The 26930-nt window shown below is 42.5% G+C and overlaps 1 protein-coding gene across 1 annotated transcript in view; it reads right to left on the bottom strand.

Moving 5' to 3' along the window:
- Positions 1–4752: 4752 nt before the first annotated feature.
- Positions 4753–26930, bottom strand: part of calb2a (calbindin 2a) — a 144099-nt gene continuing 121921 nt past the window's right edge. The window contains exons 6-12 of the mRNA XM_015965215.3: positions 24741–24797; positions 20184–20261; positions 18554–18609; positions 18436–18475; positions 18299–18352; positions 6298–6369; positions 4753–4991 (exon numbers count right to left, since the gene is read on the bottom strand). Of these exons, the coding sequence (XP_015820701.1) occupies positions 4875–4991; positions 6298–6369; positions 18299–18352; positions 18436–18475; positions 18554–18609; positions 20184–20261; positions 24741–24797 (474 nt within the window). The 3' untranslated portion in view covers positions 4753–4874. The remainder of the gene's footprint in view (positions 4992–6297; positions 6370–18298; positions 18353–18435; positions 18476–18553; positions 18610–20183; positions 20262–24740; positions 24798–26930) is intronic.

Here is a 26930-nt window from a genome sequence, read left to right as displayed (position 1 = left end):
TGATTTGACCCTTATTGTTTATTGTTACCACTTGCGGAACAGCTTAATGTTCATCATTAAGACCAGATTTAGATTTATTTCTAAAATTCAGATTTGATCCCATCCAAGAAAAGCTGTTTCATCTCTCTCAACATAATCGTGGTTTGTAATATTTTTGTATGTGTGTGAAACTTGAAAATAACTATAAACTAGTCGTGCGTGACTTTGTTAAAGAGCCTCTCTTTAGCGAAATGGTTTGTGATAATCAAGATTGATGAGCTAAAAGCTAGTCCATGCAGCTAGTCCCAAAATGTTATGCTTCTGACCTGAGACGGAGCATCAGGATTAGTACCTTCATCAGAAACCTGTCCTTTTTATCCCTGCTGTCCCCTAGTGGAGGATCAACAGTTAACAAGGGCCACTTTTGTTTCTCTTGCTCGCATGAACTGCTACGAAGTTAGTTTGTTTCTAGATGACGGGCCGTCTGCTTTAGGGTTCTTTCAAACATTTTTTGAACCATTAAAACAGTTTGAGCCAACCCAACAGTGTCAGAAGATCTCCCAAATTTCCAAACACTTCATGTCAACATTTGTTTTTTTTAAGCTTTTAAACATCAAACATTTTAATTAAAAAAAATAAAATAAATTTGGAAGAGATAATAAATTCGCACACGACTTGACCCCCCGATGCAACGAAGTACCACATTTTGTTTGTGTAATTTAAACAAATCTTTAAATACTAAATAACCATTTAAGAGTACAAAGGTTTACTACATGTTTGCATGAACTCTGAAGTTTTGACTTAGTTCTGGCTATGTTCAGCAATTCTGAAGAATATCAATTCCATTTATTCAGAAGAGCTTTTCAGGAATTCATCTACACTTTTTACACAGAAACAAATTTCAAATTGGCCCTAAAATCCCTTTAAGTCCGATCAGGTGAAGGAATTTGGTAAGAAGTGATCACAAGCAGTTCTGGTGCAGAAAATTCAGACAAGGCATTTTAAAGAGCAAGTCACCCCCTACCAGAGTCTTACTCCACTCCCACTTCCTGTTTGAAAAATGCAACAAATGCTGTTGCCTAGCAGACTGAGAGGGCGGAGCCGCTAAAACACACACACACACACACACACACACACACACACACACACACACACACACACACACAACATTGTGACATATGGTACCAGGTAACGTTCTAGGGTACCTCTTAGCCAATAGCGAGCAGTGTTGGGCAAGTTACTTCAAAACTGTAATGCATATTACTTGTTACCCTCATTTGAAAGTAATTCATTACATTACAATATTACTGATTTTAAAATGTAAGGCGTCACACAACTTTAGCATTACTTTAAGTTACTTTCACCAAAACAACTTCAGTATGAATCTGGTCATGTGACGCTCAGTGAGCTCATGACATATATGTGGAAGGTGATGTGGTGTCTGAGCTAGGATTGCTGTTAAAAACAGTCAGATATAATAACAGTGCTTTAAAATGATTGTTTATTAAATAAAAGCAACAACAATCTGTACTCTCAGCACGCTGCCATCTTATAGGGCCATCTGAGCAGGGAGTGAGGTGGTGGGGGCTCCAAACCTATATTTGCCTTGGTCCCCAAATGCTTTGACACGGCCCTGGATGTGGGACTGACTTCTGGGGTGATCTGATTCTATCACATGTATAAATATTAAATACTTATATATTATTTCTTTTCACTGGTAAAAATGTGCGTTGGGGATAAATCTACCTACTTTTTTTCTTTTCAAGCACTTTGTTTTGTTTTCTTGATTTTATGTGAATAATTTCCGGCCCTTTCTCTAACCTTCCTGCATGCTGCATGTTTTCTCCGTCTTCCAGAAAAACTGTTTCCTAGATTTCCTACTTTCTAACTAATCAGCCAAAGGGATCTACCGAATGCAAAAAAAAAAAAATAATAATAAATAAAAAAAAGCTTAATATGCGCTGCGCTCCTGCAGCAATGAGTTGAAGTCACCGGGGCAAAGATTATGAATTCAGCTGAAAAGTACATGAAGTACCAGAGAATATGGCTGATATAAACGATCACAAACAAATTACTTTGTGTTGGAGGAGCGATTTTGTGAATATAACAGCGGCCGCGCGCAGGACGCAGCTGGAGTATTTGAGCCATTACTGCTGCGTCCTCTCTGCTCATAGAATGCCCGCAAAGCTGAGTCCATAAATGACGTCATATATGTAGATACTGGATCTTTTTTCAGGCTTCCCGCAATTAGAATTTTTAGGAAACCCACGTCTTGATTCTGGGTTTAAAAATGTATTGTAATTACCGCGTTACTGACAATTGTACCGAGTAAATATTACCATTTTCTTTCCCTGTAATGCCTTACATTACCACATTACAGCAAAAAGCAATGCATTACAGTAATTAATTACTTTTGTACCGCATTACTCCCAACACTGATAGCAGTGGCAGATTTAAATTCTAATGCAGTGAGTTTTTACCTGACAACGTCACAACACTGACACTTTTAGGCAGAAAATTTAAATTTTAACTCGAGTGCACTAAAGTGCTAAACCAGTGACTACACGTGTCTGCAGCACGATTAGACACGCATTTATATAGTTTATCAGAAAAAGAAAAGTTGATTTGGGGTGACTCACACTTTAAATAACACTAAACAGTTTTTAACTTCAAATGTGAATTTAGATGACTGTGTGAGTAGAAACTTTACCCTGAACACCACTCTGCAGCCCTGCTTGCTTGATACCGCATTAAGCAGTTTTGTGGAGCATGTAGGGAGCTCTTTACTTGTATTATGGCTGTTAGCTGTTAAGCTAGCAGTTAGCTTTTTCAGTTTTCTGATTGTCAGTAAAAACCACAAGAAGAAGAAAAAGAAGAACTTTGCTTTTTCTGTTGGTATCATGGAGGAGCCTGGGAATAAAAGTAAGAGAGTAATGTCTTTGGAGGTGAAACAAAGAGCTAAAACCAGAGTGAACATCGGTGCGGCCTATAGAGCTCCGGGAGTTGACGTCACTTCTCCCGGCATGCAACAGTTCAAATCGAAACGGCGCCATATTGGCATGCAGAAGCCGGCAGCTGGACTATTTGTTATTGTCAGAAAACTCAATCAAACGGGAAATATGGTAGATTCCTGTTGTGCCCCAGGATGCAGAACAGACGCGGACGACATAAGGAATGAGCCATCTACAGGATTCCCCAAGATCTGGAGCGCCGCAAACGTTGGATCATTGTAATAAAACGCACTAGTGACCGGGCGAAAATGAAACTGTGGGATCCCGAGAGTAAAGGTTTTCACTTATGCAGCGACCGCTTCATATCAGGTACTTAAACCAACGTTTCCTCAACTGTGTATGGTATTTATATTAAATGCTTTTATTATGATTCTTAGTGGGCTTCCTAAACTTATTTAGGCGTGGCCTTTTCTGTCTTATTACTCATAGCAGCAAGTAAACGTCACGTAAAACGTTGCCTCGTGAGTTCTGTGTGCTGCCGTTTCCGTGTTTTATGATGACAGCAATTAACCGGCTAAGCTGTATTTAATTTTTAAGCAATGGTTGATCAATTGTCAGATCACACATTGGATTGCTATTATCTGTCTCACCGAGACTACTTACGTGTAAATCTGTTATTTGTCCGTCCATCCATCCATTTTCATCCGCGTATCCGGAGTCGGGTTGCGGGGGCAGTAGCGTGACTTCCCTCTCCCCAGCCGCCGGAGCCAGCTCCTCCGGGTAAATCCCAAGGGGTTCCCTGGCCAGGTCCGGTAAGAAGTCCGCTCCGACAGCTTCTGGCGTTTTTAAAAAGTCTCCCAGGGGCACGGTAAGGGTCGGAGATGTTTAGTCTATTTAATTTCTGACTATATAAAACGATTTCTTCTGTTTTAAAGTGTGAAGTAAACTCAGATGAAGTCAAATCCAAGCGGATCCCGTTCACGTTCATGGTTACATCCGTGTTTGTTTACCTTTTTTGCATGCCAAAATGGCGTCCACTAACTGAGAGTCACGTGGGGTCCGGAGCTCTATGCTAGTGTGAGCGATCTAAAGGAAGCCACAAAATCACAGACTGATGGCGGCCTGGCTTTGTTGCTACTGGACTTGTAAGTAATATTTTTTTTGTCCAACAGCGTGGATCTTTTTACTTCATGGTTTATTTTAGTGGCTCATGTTAGTGTTAGCTCGTGGTTAGCGCTAGCTACAGCAGGCAGGGCTGTTTATGACAGTTGTAATTCCACTTTAAGCCAGTAGGGCAGAGGAACAGGAAACTGCTCTGTGGTACTTAAAATAAAACAAATCAAAAACGACAACATCCCAATTATACAATCTGTAAGACAATTTTATCTTAAGATACTTTATTAACATCTTTCGTCGACAGTTTCAGCCCAAAACAACGTTAAAATGAAAAAGATACCATGGAAGATGAAGAAGAAAGCGAAGTGGGAGAGTTGGTTTCATCACATCTTAAAAGCAATCACTCAAAACACGTTTGTCTGCAGGTTTGATATCTAATGCAAAGACAGAGCGACGGGATGATTGCGACTTTGAAGCTAGGACTGGATCTGGGAAAACTTCAGAGGAGAGACAGGGTTTTGGATCTTTGCATTTTAGGCACAACATGAGGAGGGAGAAGGTCAGACGGGGTCATCTAGGACAGGCAGGAAACTGGGGGGGGGGGGGGGGGCATGTTAGAGGTCTTGTTTCACAAAATAAGAGTTTAAGGAAGAACAGCTACTTTGTGCTGACGGGGCACTTCTCATCCTTTCTCTATTTGGAGGGAAATGAAAAGGGGGGAGGTCCGGCGCATGCACCTGGAGTATGTTGCCACTCAGCTGGAAACAGGTGAGGTCTGAGGAGGAGAGTCAGGCGGAGGAAGAGAGATGCAAAAGAGAGGATGAAAAATCACACAATGGGCTCCCTGCAGAGGACGATCTCCAGCTCCCCGCGGTAGAGCTTCCCCCCGTCCGACAGGCTCATGATGCTGTCCTTGTAGCCCATCAGGTTGTTCACATCCAGCTCCTGACAGCAAAGCAAACACCAGTTTTTAACTTTCACACCAACATTTAAATTCATTTTTTCACACGTGATTGAAATTAATGATATGAAAGCAGTAATATTAATATTAACCCCTTGAACTCAGGCTATTTTATTGACATTTTCTGTAAAAAGGTGTGCCCAACGTGAGTTACAAGGTCTTTCTGAGCTGTTTTGGTACTCCAGAGAATACTAACACGGATTAAGACCATATAACAGCAAAGGTAAGACGGCTCTTGGAGGGTGCAGACGCTTTTTCCTCCTCTCCTCCATATCTTATCCTCAAGGTCCTTTGTCTGTCTCTGAGTGCTGGGTGCACGCTTCTGCATTTCTTCTGGAAACTGGAAACTAAAATTCAGCACTTGGCCCAGAGGTCAAAAGGTTAACGCACCTGTAAATGATTAATGACCCGCACTTGTGTAGCGCCTCTCAGAGTAAGGACTCCAAAGCGCTTTACACTACAGTGTATCATTCATCCATTCACACACACATTCACACACTGGTGGGGATGAGCTACGATGTAGCCACAGCTGCCCTGGGGCGCACCGACAGAGGCGAGGCTGTCGAGCACTGGCGCCACCGGTCCCTCCGACCACCATGAGCAGGCAAGGTGGGTTAAGTGTCTTGCCCAAGGACACAATGGCAGAATTTCTCTGTCCAGAGTCAGGATCGAACCTGCAACCTTACTACTACTATTACTGGACAACCCGCTCAACCTGTTGAGCTACTGCTGCCTCTTAAGGTGGAACCTGGGGTGGCCGCTTCATTGTTCCAGCTTTTTCCAGCTTCAGTAGGCTATTCCTACCCCAAATGACTTTCAGTAACTTAATTAAAATTTTTCTACTTGAAGTTGTTTTGTACCTCATAGAATGACCTGAACTGTGGACTAATTCAGGACATCATTTGATTTCCCCGTCTCTTCCGAGCAGAACCAGAGAGCGACTCGTGTTCGGCCCTTTTTAAACGCATCCTGGTCGGAGATGATAAACGGTTAATGAGCTTGGATACGTCCTGGTATCAGTAAAGCTTTTGATCCGAGCTGTTGCAGCGCTGGGAATTAGAGCAGCCGAACGTAGGAAACTCCGCAGCATGCTCGGTAATACGGGCAGATCGTGGGGTAATGGAGAGCTGTGCTCAGAATAGTTTTTGAGCATCTTAGCAGCAGAAATGATGGCAGTGAAATTGGATTACAGCCCAGAAGTCTAAACTAATGTTTGATCTTGCTTGGGCTGCTGCGCTGACGTGTGGAAAACCGTTTAGCGTGATGTTGGACACCTTATCCGGCTCTCACCTTCTTGTTGGTCTGGTAAAGGTCTCGTAGCAGAGCCTCCAGCTCATGCTCATCGATGTAGCCGTTCCCATCCTGGAATAAGGCGAGACAGACACCACAAATGTTAGTTTTTTAAATCTAAACATTCAAAACAACCTGAGAGGAAAGACGACGGTTCAGCAGAGCAGCTCTCTGAACATCAAACCTGGTTGTTTAATCTCAATAAATGTCCCAAAAACATCGACTGTACATGGAAAACAAGACAGGAAGTTTCAATAGACAGTCAGGGAATTCATTTTTAGATCTTTGTAAGGCGATTAAAGCTGCTTTCCGGAGTTTTCCTCTTTCAGAAATTATGTATGATTTGTCAGAAATCCGTACAAGTGTGAAATGTGATATAATATAAGCTATGCGTCTTCTATTTTATTTTATTTTTGCTAGCCACGCCCCCTGCCCAGCAGAGCTCCATGCAATTGACCCTTTGCATGTGATGTCACGCCACTCATGAGACCGCCCCCTTCGCCATGATGGACGGTAAAAAGGCCATTTACACTCGTAGAAACTCCAGTGAAGCTAGTCAAAACAAGCCAGTTTTATCGTTTTTATTTAGTTGATTTGACAGTAAAATGGTTTTAGCTTGCTGCGTGGTCGGCTGCACTAACAGACAAGGACGTAAACTCAACTCCTTTTGTTTTTTTAATAACTTTGATGGAGACTGAGGACGGAGATGAACTGCAGCGGTCTATCAAGCGGACTAGCAGCCCTCAGATTTGCAGCGAGCATGTTTTTAACGGGTAAGATTAACGTTAATTTATTTCACGAGGAAGACGGGGACAGGGATAAATGTGATGTGTTTATGCTAGTTATTGATAATCCTGATGGATGGGTATTTCACCACGGAGGCTGCGCTCCGTCCACTGTAGTGTAAAGCGAGACAATTATTAACAATATTAAAGCTCCGATGTATGATTATGTGTGTTAAAATGACGTTATTTATTTATATGAGCTTCGGCGTTCAGAGATCTTCTCATTCCGGTGTGAGAGCAGCAGCTGAACCCGGTAACACCACCAGCAACAGAAGCTGGTAGGGATCCGGACTTTTTAACAATCAGCTTTGGTGTAAAGTGAAACCCTGTTTACAACATAAAGTTATAAATCCAGAGGGGTGAATTTAGGCAAAGTCAGCAACATGTTTACATCGGTGAACAGCTGCAGAGAGAACGTAAGCTAATGTTGGCAAGCTAGTTAGCATACCGCTAGATGCGCTACTTTCTGATAACTGAACTGGGCATGAACTAGTTGAAGGAATGCTGGAGGAGTTTTGTTTTTGTTTTGATCGCAAAAATAATTTCAGGCTCTACTTTTCCCTTTGTTTAGTACTCGTGTCGCTCACTGTTTACATGCTTTTGCCGTCCACCATGGTGGACCCACGTGATTAGGTGACGTCGGTGCAAAGGGTCAATACGAAACTGAGCGCCGACCAGAACTAACCAATAGCGTTAGACTGCCACTTAGACGCTTCAAATTGAAGGAATACCTCGGCTGATGCAGAGTGGATGAACTTTTTACGGACAAGAAAGTCTCTAAAATATAAATAAATGAAAACACAACATGACATGAGAATAATACTCGTAAAACAACGTGTTTTAGCTGTTTGTGGGCTACAGAAGCACATTTATAAAAACAAACGTGAAGTTGCCATCTTAAAAAAAAAATCAGAGAAACAGCGTTTTTGTGTGATACGCTTATCAGCCACTAGATGGTGCCATCGGATAAGAGAAATACTCCAGAAGGAAGCTTTAAGTATATTCTGTTCTAATAAACGATATAATTGGCTCTTGCAGCATGCAGTACTTAGATCGCCACCAGAGGGGGAGATGCAGCATTTCTTTTGAGGAACTCATCCTGTTAAAGAGGTAGAGCCGTCAGAATCAATTATCAAATGATGCATTTAGTGTTTCAGGGTTCAAAAGAAAGTTCTCTAAGCTGAACATAACCAGAACCTAACTCCATCTTTTAGTTCTTTTTAAAACACAGAAAGGTTTTATTTACCTGCAACGTTTTGTTTGCGGCCGCAAACGAAACGTTCCAGGTAAATAAAACCTTTCTGTGTTTTAAAAAGAACTAAAAGATGGAATTAGAATTTCAACACAGCAAGAACACACCAAAGATGCAACCTGAACCTGTTCTTATTTGATGTCTAAAACAATATTTGTGTCTGCAAGTTTTTTTTTACTGTTAAATTCAGGCCTAAAGATTGGTGAACAGTTTAGATCCTTTTGGTTTTTGTTGCAACAGACGAAGAGAAAGCTGAAAAAGACGAAAACTCTAGATTTACTGGGTTAGGCTCATAAATCTTTGCTGTCTTTTACTTCTGTGACCCAAAAAACGGTGGTGGAAAAATCATGCTCCCAATGAAAGACAATCCGTCCCATCACCACAAGTCTGACTTCCCTTCGTCTTCCTGAGGAAGGGCGGTAGATTCAGCGCTAGCTACGATCCCCAGGAGCAGGTAGAAGGACATGACAACAAAGAAGCATAGGTCTTCCAAACTTCCCAGACAGAGCCGTGTCCAGGACTTTTAAAATGGGGTGGCCCATGTGGCAGTGTTAATTTTGACAGGAAATTTTAATTTTATTTTAGTCTTAGTCTTCTGGCTAAAAATTAATTTTAGTTTTAGTCCATTTTAGTCAATGAAAATAACAAATAATTTTAGTCGATAAAAATAAGCAATTTTAGTCAACAAAATACATATATATTTTCTAATGAAGTAATTTCCTACTTTTGTATAGAGCACGGAAAAACTAGTAGTTTAATTTAATACGCAGGGTCCAAACTCTTAACCACCACTGATCAGATATAGCACACACAGCTAAGAACCTAGAATATTTGAATTAAAAAAAACACTTCACATGTTTAACACTTACGTGTTTAATAAAAAACAAAAAGCACACTGGGAATTACAAAGGTGCTCTTTTTAGCAATTGCACAACAAGCATTTTTCAAACTAGCATGCAGAAATACTCAAAAATAAAAATTCCTCCTTTGAGGGTATGCATTTTTCCAGAAACTTTTCACAAAAAAATGGTTAACACCCCAAAATAAGTACAGTACAGGACCTGTAAGCTGTCAGTTACGGGTAAGGCGCACCGGGTTATAAAACGTACCGGTAAAACATCTGTGCGGGCTCGGGACTCGGAACATATCAGTGCAAACCAGACATTGTGAAAATTATAAACGGCCAAAAGCATGCTTCACTTTAATGGTCTTGGTTTAGAGCGCACGTGCACTTCCTCATTGCGTAAAAACGAACGTGTGTGCATGATTGCGCATGCGCCGTGAGCGGTTCTGGTACTTTTTGGGTCGCACCCGCTCGCTGCACCGCTTCAACTGTGCAACCGTGAGCTCGCACGGACTTCTGGCGTGTTTGATATTTTGCTCGTCCCTCGTGAGGGTATCGCACAGTTGAAGCGGTGCAGCGAGCGGCTGCGACCCAAAAAGTACCAGAACCGCTCACGGCGCATGCGCAATCATGCATCAACTCCGCTCGCCCGCTATTTCCCTAATAACACACGTTGTTCGTTTTTGTTTCTACACGTTTTTTTACTCACAAAGATTGTAAAGAAAGCGTGTTTGTCGTGTTCATGTCAAATTAAACTGATCACAAAACACAGTTTTACTTTATTTCGTTTTCCACATCCAACCCCCATAAATCCCTGTGTGTCCTCCTGCAGCACTCCCGAAGGACAACAGGCAAAACAAGACAAAAAAGTCTGACGTGTTGAGTAAAAACTGCTATTTTTAGCATATTTTTAGGTCCGACGTGTTGCTACCAGACGGACAGTGTGAGCAGTCATGCGCATTCGAGAGCTCCGTACATCTCCGAGCAAACATGGAGAAGTTAATTAATATGGTAGGCCTAGCGTCACCTCTAAACAAAGCGGATTCTGATTGGTTCTCTTCTTACCTAGTCCCGCTTGTTAAATTTGTTGATTGGTCTTTTTATTTGCACCTTGCATCTTTCCTGTCTTCTGATAAGATATTCGTCATCGTGGATTTTCGTCTCGTCTTTCATTCGTTGACTAAAAGTTTCAAACAATTTAATTACCATCTTCGTCTTTTTCCAAGCTTTTATTTTGAAATTTTGTTTCATTTTCGTCTGTAAATATATTTTCGTGACGACAAAAAAGACGAAAATATTTTGTCAACAAAATTAACACTGCCATGTGGGGCACTTGTTTAATCATGGGTGGCACCAATGGTTATGCTTATTTATATATATATATATATATATATATATATATATATATATATATATATATATATATATATTTATTTATTTATTTACACAAATGATTTATTTATTTACTTTCTAGTGAATTTTTAAGTTTCACATAGCACAATCACCATTTTTTTCCTCTTCATCTTCTACTTTTGTGGTGGTTAGCAAGTCACTTCTTCTTGCATGACTGCCACCAGCTTGAGTTGAGTGGGACTCTAAATACTATGTATGTGAACATGAAAAAAATATTAATAGTAATACTACATGCCTGGGCTAGAAAACAAGGTGAAAGGTGCGTGCAACCACGCACTATTTTGGAGTTTACAACCCAAGCCTTTTGTCGACAATGTAAAGTCAGTTTAAACTGGAACTTAGTGGTGTGGCATCTGGGGTGGCCAATCAGATTCTAAGGGTGGCATGTGCTACCCCAGGCCACTCCCTGGACACGCCCCTGTTCCCAGATCCTAATTCGATTCGACGTTCACAGGATGCACCGCATCAGAGTGAATGTTTTGTTTTGATTCTCAGGATTTCACTGGAGTTATTTTGAATTTGGTGATTAAACAATAAACTGTTCATTCATAACTCTGTGAAGAGGTTGCGCTGTAAAGTCGCTCGAGCTAATTATCCAGTTATGTTTCTCTGTGGTGTTCAGAATTCCAGGCCAGGAGACGATTCCAAGTCACTGGAAGTTTGCCTTTGGCCGACAGAATAAGACCACGATCTGTTCATCTGGGCTTGGTCTCAGGATGACTTCAGAGCTGAGACTCGTGCCAGTACTTTATGTTTGAGAGACTCTTTGATGTCAACACTGCCAGCTAGAAGCATCCCAGATCCGGGGAATAAAACGTCGATTCTATTTTTCTATTTGTACAGGGAAGTCACATGAAGTCTCAGCCAGGCTGGCTAGCTACTGCACCATTTTGGATCAGATATTTTTACTTCCTTGCACAGTTTGGGGCGGTGGGACTGTGGGCCACGTTGGTGTTCAGCGGACCGGGCACGCGTTGCCATGGCTACGTGTGTTTTAGCTGCAGGGACTGAGCCTCTAGCAAAACCATGAAACTAATTACACACATAAATGGTGGCGTGGCACACATTAAAGGCTGCACATGAACGGATGGCGGTCATTAATTAAACAAACAGTCATGTTTTCTGAAAGAAAGCAAGACTGAGTTCAACAAAACGTCCACTTGCTAAACCCGCACCTCCTGTCTCTAACGGCTTAGAGACACTGTGATGAATCAGCTGTTTCAAGTGTTCAGCATCTACAATAACAAAAGTTCTGTATAAGAATAAAGAGAAGAACCACAAATTTCACCGTTAAAGTGCAGGTTTGTAGAGCGGGGCTGAGCTCATTGGTTTTTTTTTTTTGGGATGCATTCAGGTCTTTTGAAATCTGATTCCTAAAAGTTGTTTTATGATAAAAATGTTTTAATGTTTTAAATTCTATTTAGTTTAGAGTATTGAGTATGTAATGATCGATCGAAAGGAGCCAGTTGAGGTGGTTTGGGCATCTGGTCAGGATGCCTCCTGGACGCCTCCCCAGGGAGGTGTTTCGGGCATGTCCTGCCGGCAGGAGGCCCCCGGGTCGACCCAGGACACGTTGGAGAGGTTACATCTCCAATCTGGTCCGGGAACGCCTTGGGGTCCTGCCGGAGGAGCTGGTGGACAAGGCCGGGGAGAGGACGGCCTGGAGCTCCCTAATTGGGATGCTGCCCCCGCGACCCGGACCCGGATAAGCGGAGGAAGACGAAGACGAAGACGAAGAGTATTTAATGTAATACTAGATAGTTTTTTTTTTTTTACTTTGAGCTAGAACTTTAACTTTCATCTCAGTGAAGGTTGAGTTCAAACTTGACCAGTTTCATATTTGACACCATTGCGGAGCGGGTAGGTGCCCTATATGGGGAGCTCTTACCTACTTTACAGCTTTTAGCTAAAATGCTAGCAGTTAGCGTTTTCAGTTTGCTGATTGTCAATAGAAAGCACATGAAAAAGAAGAAATTTGCTTTCTCTGTTAGCATCATGGCAGAGCCTGGAAGTAAAAGTAAGAGGGTAACATCTTTGGAGGTGAAACAAAGAGCTAAAACCCACGGCCTACGCTAGTGTGAGGGAGCTAAAGGAGGCTACAAAATAACAGACTGATGATGACCTGGCTTTGTTGCTACAGGACTTGTAAGTAATATTTTTTGTCCAACATGTGGAACTTTTTACTAAGTGGTTTGTTTTAGTATTGGTTGGCTTTTGTCAGCGTTAGCTTGTTAGTGCTAGCTACAGCTGGCTGCTACAAGGTTGTTTTTAACGGTTGTGATTCCACTCTCAACCAGTAGGGCAGAGGAGCAGAAAACTGCTCTGTGTTACTGAGAAAGTGTGTCGATGCTGCTAAACTGAAATAATTTAATAAAACATATTTTTACGACTGTGAAGGTGTGATGGTGGTCAGACCAGACATGGCGCTGACATCCACACACACTCATACAGATGCCCAAACGTACAGATATTAATATTGCACATTTAAATGGTCACGCTACGGGCTGGGATTGTTGTTGCCTGTGTCTGTGTTGGCGTTCGGGAGTTTTGTCGTGTTTGGCAGCAGCAGCGGATTCACTTCCAGGTAGCCGTGATCTTTTATATTCCGATGTAAAGTCATTATCACTTCTGTGCAGAAAATGTTTTTTGGGTAATATTAGATTGTTAATTTTTATTTCTCGTACTTTGTCAGATAGTTTGGTTTGGTTAGTAGTATTGTAAATTGCATTTATTTGAGTATTTTTAGTTTCTTCTCTAGTGGGAGGGGCTTGGAGGATGTAAGGAGGTCTCCTGAGTTGGTCTGATGTTGGAGTCAGTAACGTTAAGACCTTCCTTGATTGAGCTCTGATTGAACAAAGCTGTAGATGATGAACTTCTGGTAGAGCGTTTGCTCTTGCTGCATGCCAAGTTAAGAACTCTTATGTAAAATAGTTTTTTGTGCTCTGGTTTTGAACATCACGTTAACTCCAAGGTGGGCACAATGAGAATAAACCACGCGGAATCAGAGCGACATTGTTTGGTCTGATTATTGCCGTCCTCAACCTCACAGCAGTGACATGAAAGGTAAAAGAATAGTAATGAGCATCGTGATCTAAACAAATGTTGCTAGTGGCTCACTCGGGTCACCATGGTAACCATCTTTCCGAGTCTCTCAACTCCTATAAACAAACTTTGAGTCGGAAAAAACAGCTGCTGGGTGAAAACTGGGAATTATTTTGGAAAAGTTTTTCAACTGTTAGAATCAGAAGTCTCTGATGGTCTCACATGGAAACTTTTACATTTGTGGAGGAAAAACCAAGTTTAAAGAGCAAGTCACCCCCTACCAGAGTATTACTCCACTCCCACTTCCTGTTTGGAAAAATGCAACAAATGCTGTTGCCTAGTTGACCGAGAGGGCGGAGCCGCTAACAAATACACACACACACACACACACACACACACACACACACACACACACACACACACACACACACACACACACACACACACACAGGCTCACAACGACATTGTGACATCATATGGTACCAAGCTAACGTTCTAGGGTACCTCTTAGCCAATGGCGATGGCAGATTTAAATTCAAACACAGTGCAGACTTTTTACCTGACAACGGCACAACACTGACAGTTTTAGGTAGAAAATAAAAATTTTAACTAAAATTCACTAAAGTGCAAAACTATTGACGACACGTGTCTGCAGCACGATTAGACACACATTTATATAGTTTATCAGAAAGAAATAGTTGATTTGGGGGTGACTTGCTCTGTGAGAACCTTCACTTAATAAATAATACAGGTGCTGGCCAGTAAATTAGAATATCATCAAAAGGTTGAAAATATTTCAGTAATTCCATTCAAAACGTGAAACTTGTACATTATATTCATGCAATGCACACAGACCAATGTATTTCCAATGTTCATTACATTTAAATTTGATATTCATAAGTGACAACTAATGAAAACTCCAAATTTGGTATCTCAAAAAATTAGAATATTCTGAAAAGGCTGAATATAGAAGACACCTGCTGCCACTCTAATCAGCTGATTTACTCAAAACACCTGCAAAGGCCTTTAAAAGGTCCCTCAGTCTTGTTTTGAAGGCACCACAATCATGGGGAAGACTTCTGACTTAACAGCTGTCCAAAAGACAATCATTGACACCTTGCACAAGGAGGGCAAGACACAAAAGGTGATTGCTAAAGAAGCTGGCTGTTCGCAGAGCTCTGTGTCCAAGCACATTAACAGACAGGCGAAGGGACGGAAAAAATGTGGTAGAAAAAAGTGTACAAGCTCTAGGGATAACCGCACCCTGCAGAGAATTGTGACGACAAACCCATTCAAAAATGTGGGGGAGATCCACAAAGAGTGGACTGCAGCTGGAGTCAGCGCTTCAAGAACCACCACGAGGAGACTCATGAAAGACATGGGATTCAGGTGTCGCATTCCGTGTGTCAAGCCACTCTTGAACATGAAACAGCGCAAGAAGCGTCTCGCCTGGGCCAAGGACAAAAAGGACTGGACTGATGCTGAGTGGTCCAAAGTTATGTTTTCTGATGAAAGCAAGTTCTGCATTTCCTTTGGAAATCAAGGACCCAGAGTCTGGAGGAAGAGCGGAGAAGCACAGAATCCACGTTGCATGAGGTCCAGTGTAAAGTTTCCACCGTCAGTGATGGTGTGGGGTGCCATGTCATCTGCCGGTGTTGGCCCACTCTGTTTCCTGAGGTCCAGGGTCAATGCAGCCGTCTACCAGGAAGTTTTAGAGCACTTCATGCTTCCTGCTGCTGACCAACTTTATGGGGATGCAGACTTCACCTTTCAACAGGACTTGGCACCTGCACACAGTGCCAAAACCACCAGCACCTGGTTCAAGGACCATGGTATCCCTGTCCTTGATTGGCCAGCAAACTCGCCTGACCTTAACCCCATAGAAAATCTATGGGGTATTGTGAAGCGGAGGATGCAATACGCTAGACCCAACAATGCAGAGGAGCTGAAGACGACTATCAGAGCAACCTGGGCTCTCATAACACCTGAGCAGTGCCACAGACTGATCGAGTCCATGCCACGCCGCATTACTGCAGTTATTGAGGCAAAAGGAGCCCTGACTAAGTATTGAGTGCTATACATGCACATTCTTTTCATGTTCATTCTTTTCAGTTGGCCAACATTAGAGAAACAAACATTTTTTCATTGGCCTTTAGAATATTCTAATTTTCTGAGATACCAGATTTGATGTTTTCATTGGTTGTCACCTATAAATATCAAAATTAAACGTAATAAACATCGGAAATACATTGGTCTGTGTGCATTGCATGAATATAATGTACAAGTTTCACGTTTTGAATGGAATTACTGAAATATTTTCAACCTTTTGATGATATTCTAATTTACTGGCCAGCACCTGTATTTAGTTGTATTTGTTGCTGAAGTCTGAGGGGGTTTGAGTCAGTCCTACAGCAGGTGAAGGAGACTCAAATCATCACAAGTGGAGGTTACATTTGTATTTGTGCTAAAATAAAAAAAAACAAGAAAACAAAGTTTGTTTGCAAGTTCCTACATTTAGGAATATAAAGTTACCGGCTCAGCAGGTATAACCAGTGGCGGTTTTACCATTAGGCATAGGTCGGCCGCCGCCTGGGGCCCCCTTGTGTTGGGGGGGCCCCTAGCCCTAGCCCTGACTGCCGGCACCCCTCTGTTAATGCCACAATATTCTTATTACCAACCTGTCGCCGCAGACGGGATTGGAAATGCGCACTTCTCATTACCGTGATTCCTGAACCGTTCAAGATATCATTAAAATTCCAATAGTGCTGAAAAGACTAAAAATGGGGCTTTCCGTGCATTTACAATACATTACGGTAGCCACCGGGATTCCCTGTCTTGAGCGCAACGAATCACAACACCGATTCAGAGACGTGCTGAGTTTGTCATCCCAAATGCTCCGTTTTATAACTTTTGAATTGCTGATCAGATTCAAAAAATCCCAACAGTTCCTAAAAGTACATAAAAGCAGCTTTCCAACGATCTATAGCATGAAGCAATCAGAGTTATGGAAAATATTGCTACAACCCTAACCCGTAATCATGTCTCTTTTGATGAAATTTTCTTGTTTTTTTAGGTTTCTTCTCTGCTTTGAGACGCTTGCTGCTACCAGAAACTCTCAGCTCAATGTTCCTGATGTTCAGGAGTTTAATCTGCATTATTTTGTTTATGTTGAAAGCTGCAGGCCATAAAACAAAACCGTAATAAAAGGGAATTTCTGTGATTTTTACTGTTGCAGCTTTTAATATAAAGTGTTTTTGAATGTCGGCACTAAAAGACACCAATAATCTAAAAAAGACGTTTTTATTGATGCAAATAGTCACATTATTATATTTTAAATGGTAAAACTGCCACTTTAAAAGGCTTCATTAATCTTCCCTGCAGTCGATGGATTATTGTATTAAAAGATTTAATGACTGAGTTGAACCACAGCAGAAGCAGGACGTGTGAAATATGAGTTCACAAGTTCTGCTCCACCTTTAGAGAAATCTAAAAAGAACAACAAGCGAGCCGACGGGAGCATCACTGCTGAGTCACATCAGGCTGAATTATTTATCCACCTGAACGCTGACTCGGCTCCATCGACTGGGGCATCCCTCAGGTTCACCGTGAACAGCAAGAATGGTTTAGTAGATGTACGCCTCTGTTTCCTGACATCACGCCCTCCCAGCAGATTCCCTGCTGGTGTGGAAAATAAGGCCGTTTAGTTTAGCCCCCGCCCAGCCACCCAGAGCTGTTTACAGAGGGACAGGCGTGCTGAGCCCAACTCGTTTCCCCAGGTGGCCGAAACGAAAATTTTACATGATTATTTTAACAAAGCATCCAGGTAATCCTTAAACTATCCTGTCATGCAAATAACTAAAGATCAGACGAGCTTTTGCACAGAAGAAACGTAACGTAAGGAATGAACAGCAGTGACTCGGGTCGGGATCAGGTGATCGGTAAATGGTAAATGGCTTGTATTTGTATAGCACCTTCTTAGAGTTCTACGACCCCCCAAGGCGCTTTACAACACAATCAGTCATTCACCCATTCACACACACACATCCACACACAGGTGGGGATGAGCTATCATGAAGCTACAGCTGCCCTGGGGCGCACTGACAGAGGCAAGGCTGCTGAGCACAGGGACTACCGGTCCCTCCGACCACCACCAGCAGACAAAGTGGGTTAAGTGTCTTGCCCAAGGACACAACAGCAACATTCTGTGGTCGGAGCTGGGATCAAACCTGCAACCTTCCGATTACTGGACAACCCGCTCTACCTCCTGAGCTGCTGCTGTCCCACGATTAAAGAGCAAGTAACCCTCTAATCAACTTTTGTTGCTGATAAACTCTATAAATGAGTCTAATCGTGCTGCAGACACGTGTAGTCAAAAGTTTTGCACTTTAGTGCATCTTAGTTCAAATTTAAATATTCTGCCTAAAACTGTCAGTGTTGCGCCCTCTTCAGGTAAAAAATCTGCACTGCATTTGAATTTAAATCTGCCATCGCTATTGGCTAAGAGGTCCACTTTGACGTTAGCTGGTACATTATGATGTCACAATGTCGTCGTGAGCCTGTGTGTGTGTTTTTGTTGGCGGCTCCGCCCTCTCGGTCTGCTAGGCAACAGCATTTGTGGAGGATGACAAAAACGTGAACCGGCTGGTGTCGCTGAACATGGCTTACCTTGTCGTAGTAGTTAAAGATGGAGTTGAACTGCTCAGAGGTCAGCTTGACGCCCTGTCGAAGGAGAATGAATGGACCATATGAGTGAAGAGCTTAACAATTAAAATGTGTGACTTTCTGTTTCTGCGTGTTTGGACCTGGAACTTGAGGAGGAAATTCTCCTGAACGGGGAGAAGCCTGTGGAAGGAAAGGTGGCTTTTATTTAAATGAGATGAGAGGAAAATGTGTTCGTGCCAACAGAAAAGCGTCCGTTACCTCGCCATCTCCGACAGGCCCAGCTTCCCGTCTCCATTCAGATCAAACATTTTCAGCTGAAAACAGAAGATGAGAATGAATGGAAAATAAATGGAGGGAGAGAACAGACAGAAGTCTTGTATCCACAAAATTTACTTTCTCAAAGAAACGTTCAAGCCTTTCAGGAAATGAGGCTGAATGTTTACAAATAGCTTTCAGACTCAGAATGTTTACTGCTGTACTTTCTCTTACTGCGGCTTCTGTTGCTTGTGCAGCGGTAAACCTCCGCTGTAAAAACTAAGGTGCAGACACCTGAGCTGTGCGACATTTATGGAGGAATCTTTTCAAACGATAATGTTGATCTTTCAGCGTGAAAAACGCTTCGAAAAACCCGGCTAACTCAGCTTTAGGGCTTCCAAGAAGCAGATGTTGGTGCATCTGGGCTGTGAGAAGACAACCTGCAGGAAATGATGGGTCGTGGCCACTCGGCTGCACAGCGCTGCTGCCACCAAGGCTGCAGACCTCTGAGATCCAGCGTGGCAGATGGAGTATAAAAAAAAACACCTCCGAGTCTGTTTCTATTAATGCTCCAAAAGTTTTCCCTCTGATTTAATTCAGATGCTTTGAAATGTGGTTTTCCGGAAAGATGATCAAGTACTTGACTGGTACGACCTCGGTTCAGAGAAACAGGTTTGAACTCAGCCCGGATTGACATGCTAACAGCTAGGCTCCATCCTAAGAGAACTCCAGCTTTATAAGTCTCATCGGTTTGTTCAAACTATTTTTTACACCGTTTCCACATCTTCTTATTTTGCACGATGCGATTATTTTTAGTTTTTTTTCTTTTGGGATATTTTCAGCTGGAATCGGCGTGGCTGCTTAGCAAGCTAAAGAATAGTTCAGATCTTTATCTGACTGCAGGTCAACAGCTCAGGGCAATTTGTACAAATGTTTTAGCCACTTTTACTTCATCATCAATTTCACATTTCATTGTTATTTACACACATTTCTGTGGCTATTCACATAGAAAATTAGCAGTGGAGCTAGCTGCTATAGCACTTCTAGCTAAGATTTCCTCATGAGTCGGCCAGAATGGACATGAAAATAGTTTCTGTGTAAGTTATGACATTTTTTTAAGGTTAAAATTATTTCAAGACACTAATGTGAAACTCCTACATGGAGCCATGTACAGCAGGTAAGATACTGACAAACGTATCCACAGAAAATAACTTAAATGTGCAGCTTGTGGAATTTCCAACAAGAATCCCATCATGTTTTTCTTTAAACGGCACAATATAAACCAGGTGTTGATGTAAAGATCAATTAAACACAAATGGCAAGAACAAAATAAGAATTTTTACCGGATGACGTGCTGAAAGTCTGCAGCGATCTACATTTTTCTTAGTGGAACTTAGACTAGCTGTTAGCCTATCATTCCAGATGGAATTAGACTTTTTTCATAATTAAGGTTAAACTAACTACCAAACAACATAAACACTCTTCAAAATGTCTAAACCTTCTATTTAAGACGTTTTTGGAGATTTTATTGCGTCAACGACTGTAAAAGCATGTGCTGCTTTAATTCTGGGGCGTGAACTTGAACCAGCTGCAGCGTGCATGTAGGATGAAGAGTGGTGTGTTTGAGGCTTACTATTGTCTGTGTGTACTCCTGCAGCTTCTTTTCATCATAGTGTCTGTTGGCCTTCTCCAGCAGGTCCGACAGAAAGCCCTGAAGATGCAGCACACGTGTGCAGCAGAGCAGAAGAAAAATCAAAGGTGATTTGTCTGAATATCACATCACATGAAAGCAGGGGTTGGAATATGCTGCTCCAGGTTCAAAGTGTATGAACAAAACAAATAATCTCTCAAATTAGCACCAAACAGAAAGATGAGAAGCCAGAAAGTGACCGCACACGAAGAATTACTCGTTTATTTCTGTTTGCTCACAGTTCACTTTTAAAAAGCAGGAGGTTGAGTAGCTTTGAACGCTCTTGGATTTCCTACCTTCACATCTGCTCTGTGTGGTGAATTTACACACGCGGCTGCAGAAATCTCATCTGCATTTTCCCTCAGCTTTCACGCAGCCACACCTAACTAGCTCATCTGCACCTGCTCGGCTGGAAAACATTGGATTCTCCAACCAACTCGGGCTGCATAATCTGCAAACGTTGACCCCGATAACACACGGCTCCCCCGAGTAACGGACTTCCCTTTTATAGGATTTCACTCAACGTTTCACAGAGGTGTTGGAGTGAATATGATTTGTGTAATCAGTGGTGTTCTCAGAATTTGAATCCCAGTCTGACAAGAAAGCTCTAGTGGTCGCTGGGGTGTTTCCTGTGGAGGGGCTGCTAGATGCTCCTGAGTCAAGACAACGATCAAAACCAAGAAAGAAATCAGAGGACAGACGTTTAAATCGCCGTGGAAGCACAGACTGATGGTTTCTGGTGAATGGAGTCGAGAGGACGGGGGAAGGAGCGTTCATCTCGTGGGACTTTCAGCTGGTCTGAACCGAACCGTTGCTGCTATGACGTCTGGGTTTAGTCCTGTTGGGAAAATCTCCAAATGGGACCAGGAACTTTGGTTGATGGAGCTAATTAGATTACCCTTCAGGCTTGTGCATCTTTGCAAAATGTAACATAAAAAAGACTAATTTTATCCCTGGAGACGGTCGCTGGAGGATGTAGCGGGAAAAAGCCACAAACGGAGGGAAGAGCGTTGATCCCAGGACTTCGGATTCTTTATCCCAGAAATTATTTGGTTCAGGATTCAGTTTAAGTTTAAGTGAAGTCTCGTCAGGCTACCAACAGCCTCGCGTCGCGTTTCGTTTTTAATCCAGCCGGATTCTATGAAGCTAAAAGTGCAGCACAGCAAAAATGAAGTTAGGACATATTTATACAAAATAAAGCAAGAAAGACAAAAATTTTATGAATTGTAAAATAAATTTAAAACATCATTTAGTTCAACACTTTTTAAAATGTGATCATTTACGTTACCAGATCATCTAAAATCCTCCAAGAATCACAAAACAGTTTTTGTTCGTCGTACAAGAAATCACAAATGTTTACCAAATCTGTTTTATTTTGAAATAGGTTTAAATTATTTTATTTAAAACACGCATGGATTAAAACGTAAAAAAAAGGAAAATCCTGGATTATTATTATTTTTTAACTTTTTACTGAATATTAAAGATATGCAGTAACGAGTTTTCTGAAATACAGTTTCTAACTCCTTGAGATAATCAATCTGCCTCGATTTGTGTTGCAACCCTCCAGTAGGGACGCCACGCACACCAGGGTGTTTTAATCTTTGGAGCAAGTGCAGCTGGATGTGTTTGCAAACAAGAAGCTGCTGTTGGTGACAGAGAAGATGTTTCTCCCTAGAAAAGACAAGAGGAGGGAAGGAAATGCCAGCAGGAGAGCAAAATCCACAGTGACACGTTGTCAGAGGAAGCCAGGACCCATTATCTAGTGAAGATGAGACTTTAAATGAATCCACAGGAAATGGTGGACAAAGAGTGGCCCAACGGTCAGGAGTTGTAGGAGTCTGGTGTGCGGCGTTGTTGGATACGCAAACTGGACTTTCAGATCCTGTAAGCTAGTAGGTGCAGGAGCTACATATTTTTGTCTTTATCCAGGACGTAATGATGAATGTATTCATACTAAACTTTCACAGTGTTTGCAATGACGATTTGGTCACAGCTGATCGCTAAAGCAGAAGCTAAACGTCCAACCGCGTCTTGCCCGATTTCTTCAGGATGACATGAAGAAACAGCATTTGTGACAAAGCAGCTGTGATTCCTGATGATCTGCGGCAGTTCTGTCAAATAATGCACACTTCTAAACATCCCATGGGTGCACCTCAAGCCCTCACAATCACAATGCGGGTGAAAGATTGAAGCAAACCCGGAAGTGAAATAAATTGCAGTTCCACCCTCATCCACTAGGGGCTGGTGTCAGAAGCGAGCAAATCCTCATTGACTCCCATGTTAAAAATACCAATTTCACAGCAGAAAGAAACATGTTTACAGCCTGGTACCAAAACATGTTTTTGGTTTAAATGATCTAGTTTACACTCATGACAACTCTGAGGGGGGTGAATTTTTTTCTCACTCTTCTGTTTAAGTGTATTAAAAGCCTAAAATTCTGTATAATTAATAAGCATCAGACCCACGTGACCACAGAGCGAGCTCTGGGGAAAGGCCTCAGTAGAGCCTCGGTCTGGCCTGGAAACTGTTCCGGGATTTTGAGTCTCTGTGTTTGTATATTCTTGTTTGGATATTATTTGTGCAATTGTTGGACAAAATGACTTGCTGTGGCATTAATTGCACTAATAGAGCGTCCAAGGAGTCTCCACTTCATTTTTTTCGGTAAGTAAAATTATATTTATGTATTTTAGGTCACTGCTGAGCTGAGCTTAGATTTTAACATGTACTGTTTAACCATGAAATTTAAATGTAATAGGGTAAAACCCAGTGCATTTAACATAATGCTGCACTTTAGAAAATGGGTTGAAATATAACATGTTGGTGGAGCTGGGTTCCCACTATCGGCTTGTGGAGCTCTCGGGAGACCTCTGTTTTCCACCCTTATCCCCTCCCCACAGCTCGGCGCATCTCTGTCTTATCGCGGCTGCCGGCTTTCAGCAGCTTTTGGGAGACCTCTGTGTTCCACCTGGTTTTACCCAGCGGTCAGCCCGGCGTATCTCTGACTCAGAAGCTCTGGTTTTGTACACAGTTAACTCCGGTTGTAGCTAGGTTGCTACCTCCGTTAGCTTAGCTCCCACCTCCGCGTTAGCTTTGGGTTAGCTTCAGGTTAGCTTGTAGCTAGTTCGACCGGGTGTATGTACAGTCTATGGTAGGGACTAAGAAGATCACCAATGCAAGATGGTGCTTGTTCATGTAAGGCCCTATAGACCAGAACCAGGATCTTGAAATGAACCCTGAAGCTGACAGGTCAGGTTTTCACAGCATCTGTCTGCATTCCTTCGTGGGGGTTTGTTGTTTGCAGCTCAAGGCTACCAGGGCATCAGATTCAGATAACAAGAATTTGTTTGGGTCAGGCTGAGATAATTTTCCTCTCTGCCTTCAGTCTTTAAACTGATCATTCCAGTCCTTCAGTGAAGCCAATTTTGGGTTTTAAGCTTGTCCATACCGTCCGGTGACTCTCTCCGAGATGACGTCCATTTTGCGCACTAATACCGGATTCACAGCTAGAACATTGTCCAGCTTATGATTCACCTCGAGTAACGTCCCAGTCTGAGAAGTCTCCACATGGACGGTGCTTTTTGTGGGTGCGGGTCGCCCTCCAATCGCTCCCGTCTTCCCAAATTTCCAGAAAACCAGATATCCTCCCACTCCAATCAGGAGAAATCCAGTGATCATCAGGCCAAATATCCACACGTCTTCGATGTCCTCAATGGACAGCTGGGAGAGGCACGTGATCTTCCATTCCTTCCAGGAATCCAACATATATCCCGCTGGGTGTGCCCCCTGTGGACATGTGGGAGCCCCCCCGCTCCGTTCTCATTGTTGAAAAAATCTCATCGATCGCATTGAATGACCAGTTTATCAAATCCATGGTTAGTAAAAAAAAAAAAGAGTTTTTCAGAATAAATGCAGATAAGCACTCTGTGGGCAGACAGGACAAAGAGTCTTGGGAAAAAAAGATAAGGGAGCGAAAGAGGGAAGCGTCTGTACTCCTATAGTGCCAGAAATCTGATTTTATTATTCATAAAAATAAAACATGCATCTTCTCACCGAGCTTTTTGTAGGAAATCTGACACATTTGATCAGATATCTCATTATCAACCATTATGTTACAGTAAGAAAGGAAATCAACTCATTATGACACAAAAACTTGAAGATTTTTCGTTTTTGCTTCCTGTCTTGATTTTATTGACCAAGGTTTTGTTTATTTCCCCAAGGTAACATGCAAACTGAAGTGCAACACAAACGTACAGATGTGCACACACACACACAAAAAACAGCTAAATACAAATAAAATGTGTTGAAATTAAAAAATGATCTGCAAAGATGACCGGTGTGGGGAAGTCTAAACCAGTTTACTGCTGTGTTGATGGTGTCTGCTCATGTGAGAGAAGTGGTGAAAAAAAGAAGAAAAATAAAGTGAGTGTGACCGTTTAAGCAGGTGAATAATGAAATAATCTGAGTGGGATTTTAATTTGATCTCCAGTCGTTTTTATTTACCTGGAGTTCGTTTGCTTCGATGTAGCCGCTGCGATCCGTATCGTATCGCCGCCACGCCTGAGGGAAATGAAAAACCAAAACAGATTTTCAGTTGAAAGTATTTCTCTCCAGCATCGATCCATGAATCACTCAGGAACTCTTTCCCACAGTGATTTCCACTCCTTCCTCTGGAATAACCTCTCTCTGATTGACCCCAGCAAGGGTGGAACTTTTGTCTGGCGTGGAGCGGCAATCGTTTCAGAGGGGACGACATGAAAGGCTCGGACCATCGCTGTAATCGCACCGTTTTCAATACCGACCCATTCGCCCACGCGGCGGGCGATGAGAAAGGGAGGAACAGGAGGAGGGGGTAGTCATTTTAATGGATGTTTTAATCTAGCAGCTGCCCCTGCCCAAAGAAGGGCTCCTTATCAAAGATGGATGGCTTCTCCTCCTCCTCCTCTGCTCCTCCTCTGGGCTCTGCACAGAGGAGCTACACTGGAGTTATCCATTATATATGACTCTGAAAATAGAAGTTCTGCTCCCTCATTCTAACCCTTTAAAGCTCTTCTGCCCACTTCCTGTTCTCTTCCACAGACTCATTAATCCCTCTCTCGCTCTCCTGCGATCCTCAAACTCTGACCCTCAACTTCTCATCGACATTTCATTTACGGCTTTTCTCTCACTTGCCCTTTGTGTTCCTCTCCATCTCCTCACCTTCCCTCTTATTCATTTCCTCCTTATTTCATTATTCCCTCTCAATATGACCCAGCAGACAAGGACCCACACATGTAATTGGTTTCTAATTGCCACCGTTCTTTCAGTGCCTCACATTTAACAAGAAACCGGCCATTTTCTCCTACTTTCTGCGCTTGGTGGAATAAATGATTCCTGTTTTCAGCGACCTCCTTGGAAGGTCTTTTTGCCGCTCTCTTGGTAATTTGACATTCAAAATTTACAGCAGCAATCAAACTTTCATAAAAAGGGTTTCTTCGTCGTTGGTCTCTTTGCCTCCTTTTTGTCTAAAACATTTCAGACCGATTTAAATGTAAACTAACTTGTTTAAAGTTTGATCTTTATGGACAGAAGAACAAACAAACTGGTCATTTCCATAAAGAGACGACTATATTTCCTAATTCTACTAGTCAGCACAGACTTCCCTGTCCTCAGCCGCTTGGGCCAGCTCCTCCGGGGGAATCCTAAGATGTTCCCTGGCCAGGCAAGAAGCACAGCCACCAGTCCACACATAGTAAGCAGTCTATAGGACCTGGATTTGATCTGGGCTATCTCTCTCCCTTTGAAAAACCAGTTGTCAGAAGTCGGGGGGTGAGAACTGATTCGGGACTTATTTCCGTGACCAGATCCTGTTATTTTCATCGGCGACGTCTTGTCGAGATCCCACCTGGAGCGGGTACTCCATGCATTTGTAGTCTCTAGATTAGATTACTGCAACTCTCTCCATGTTGGCCTTGGTCAGTCATCATTGCATCGTCTTCGGTTTGCACAGAACTGTGCTGCCAGGTTTCAGACAGAGGCCCGTAAGTGGGATCATATCACTCCTGTTCTGGCCTCCCTTCACTGGCTTCCTATTTTTTATCAAACGCATTTTAAATGATTGGTTTATGTTTTTAACTTCTTTCAGAGATGTGCCCCCCTTCCCCCCATCTAGCGGCGCTCCTGAAGACATATTCGCCCTCTGCGCTCTTCTGAGCAGAGCCTCCTTTGTGTCCATCGTGCTAAGTGTCGAACTCGTGGGGATCGAGCTTTCTCAGTTCTTGCTCCATCACTGTGGAACCAGTTGCCATCTGAAGTTAGGCAGTCTACCTCTTTGCCAGTCTTCAAGAGTTGATGGAAAACTTGTTTTTTTTCCACTTAGCTTTTCCAGAACATACTTGAAGTTGTGTTTTATTTCTTTTGAATTTGTTTTTGACTTACTGTTTTAGTTCTTACTTTTAGCCCTGTGTTTTTTCTTCTCTTTTTATGATTGTATGTCTTCCTGATTGTTCTAGCACCTTGGGCGCCCGAATAGGGCGCCCAAGGTGCTAGAACAATCAGGAAGACTCGTTATCATCTCTAGAAAGGCGCTATATATAAATGAAGTTTTGATTGATGGTCCCTCCAGCGTGTCCTGGGTCTTCCTTTAGGCCATCCCCCCCGGTTGGACGTGCCCAGAAAACCTCACCCGGGAGGCATCCTAACTAGAAGCTCGAG

Source organism: Nothobranchius furzeri, chromosome 4 (assembly GCF_043380555.1).
Source record: "Nothobranchius furzeri strain GRZ-AD chromosome 4, NfurGRZ-RIMD1, whole genome shotgun sequence".
Taxonomy (NCBI): domain Eukaryota; kingdom Metazoa; phylum Chordata; class Actinopteri; order Cyprinodontiformes; family Nothobranchiidae; genus Nothobranchius; species Nothobranchius furzeri.
The sequence above is the reverse complement of the archived record's forward strand: the minus strand, read 5'-3'. Positions and strand labels throughout refer to the sequence as shown.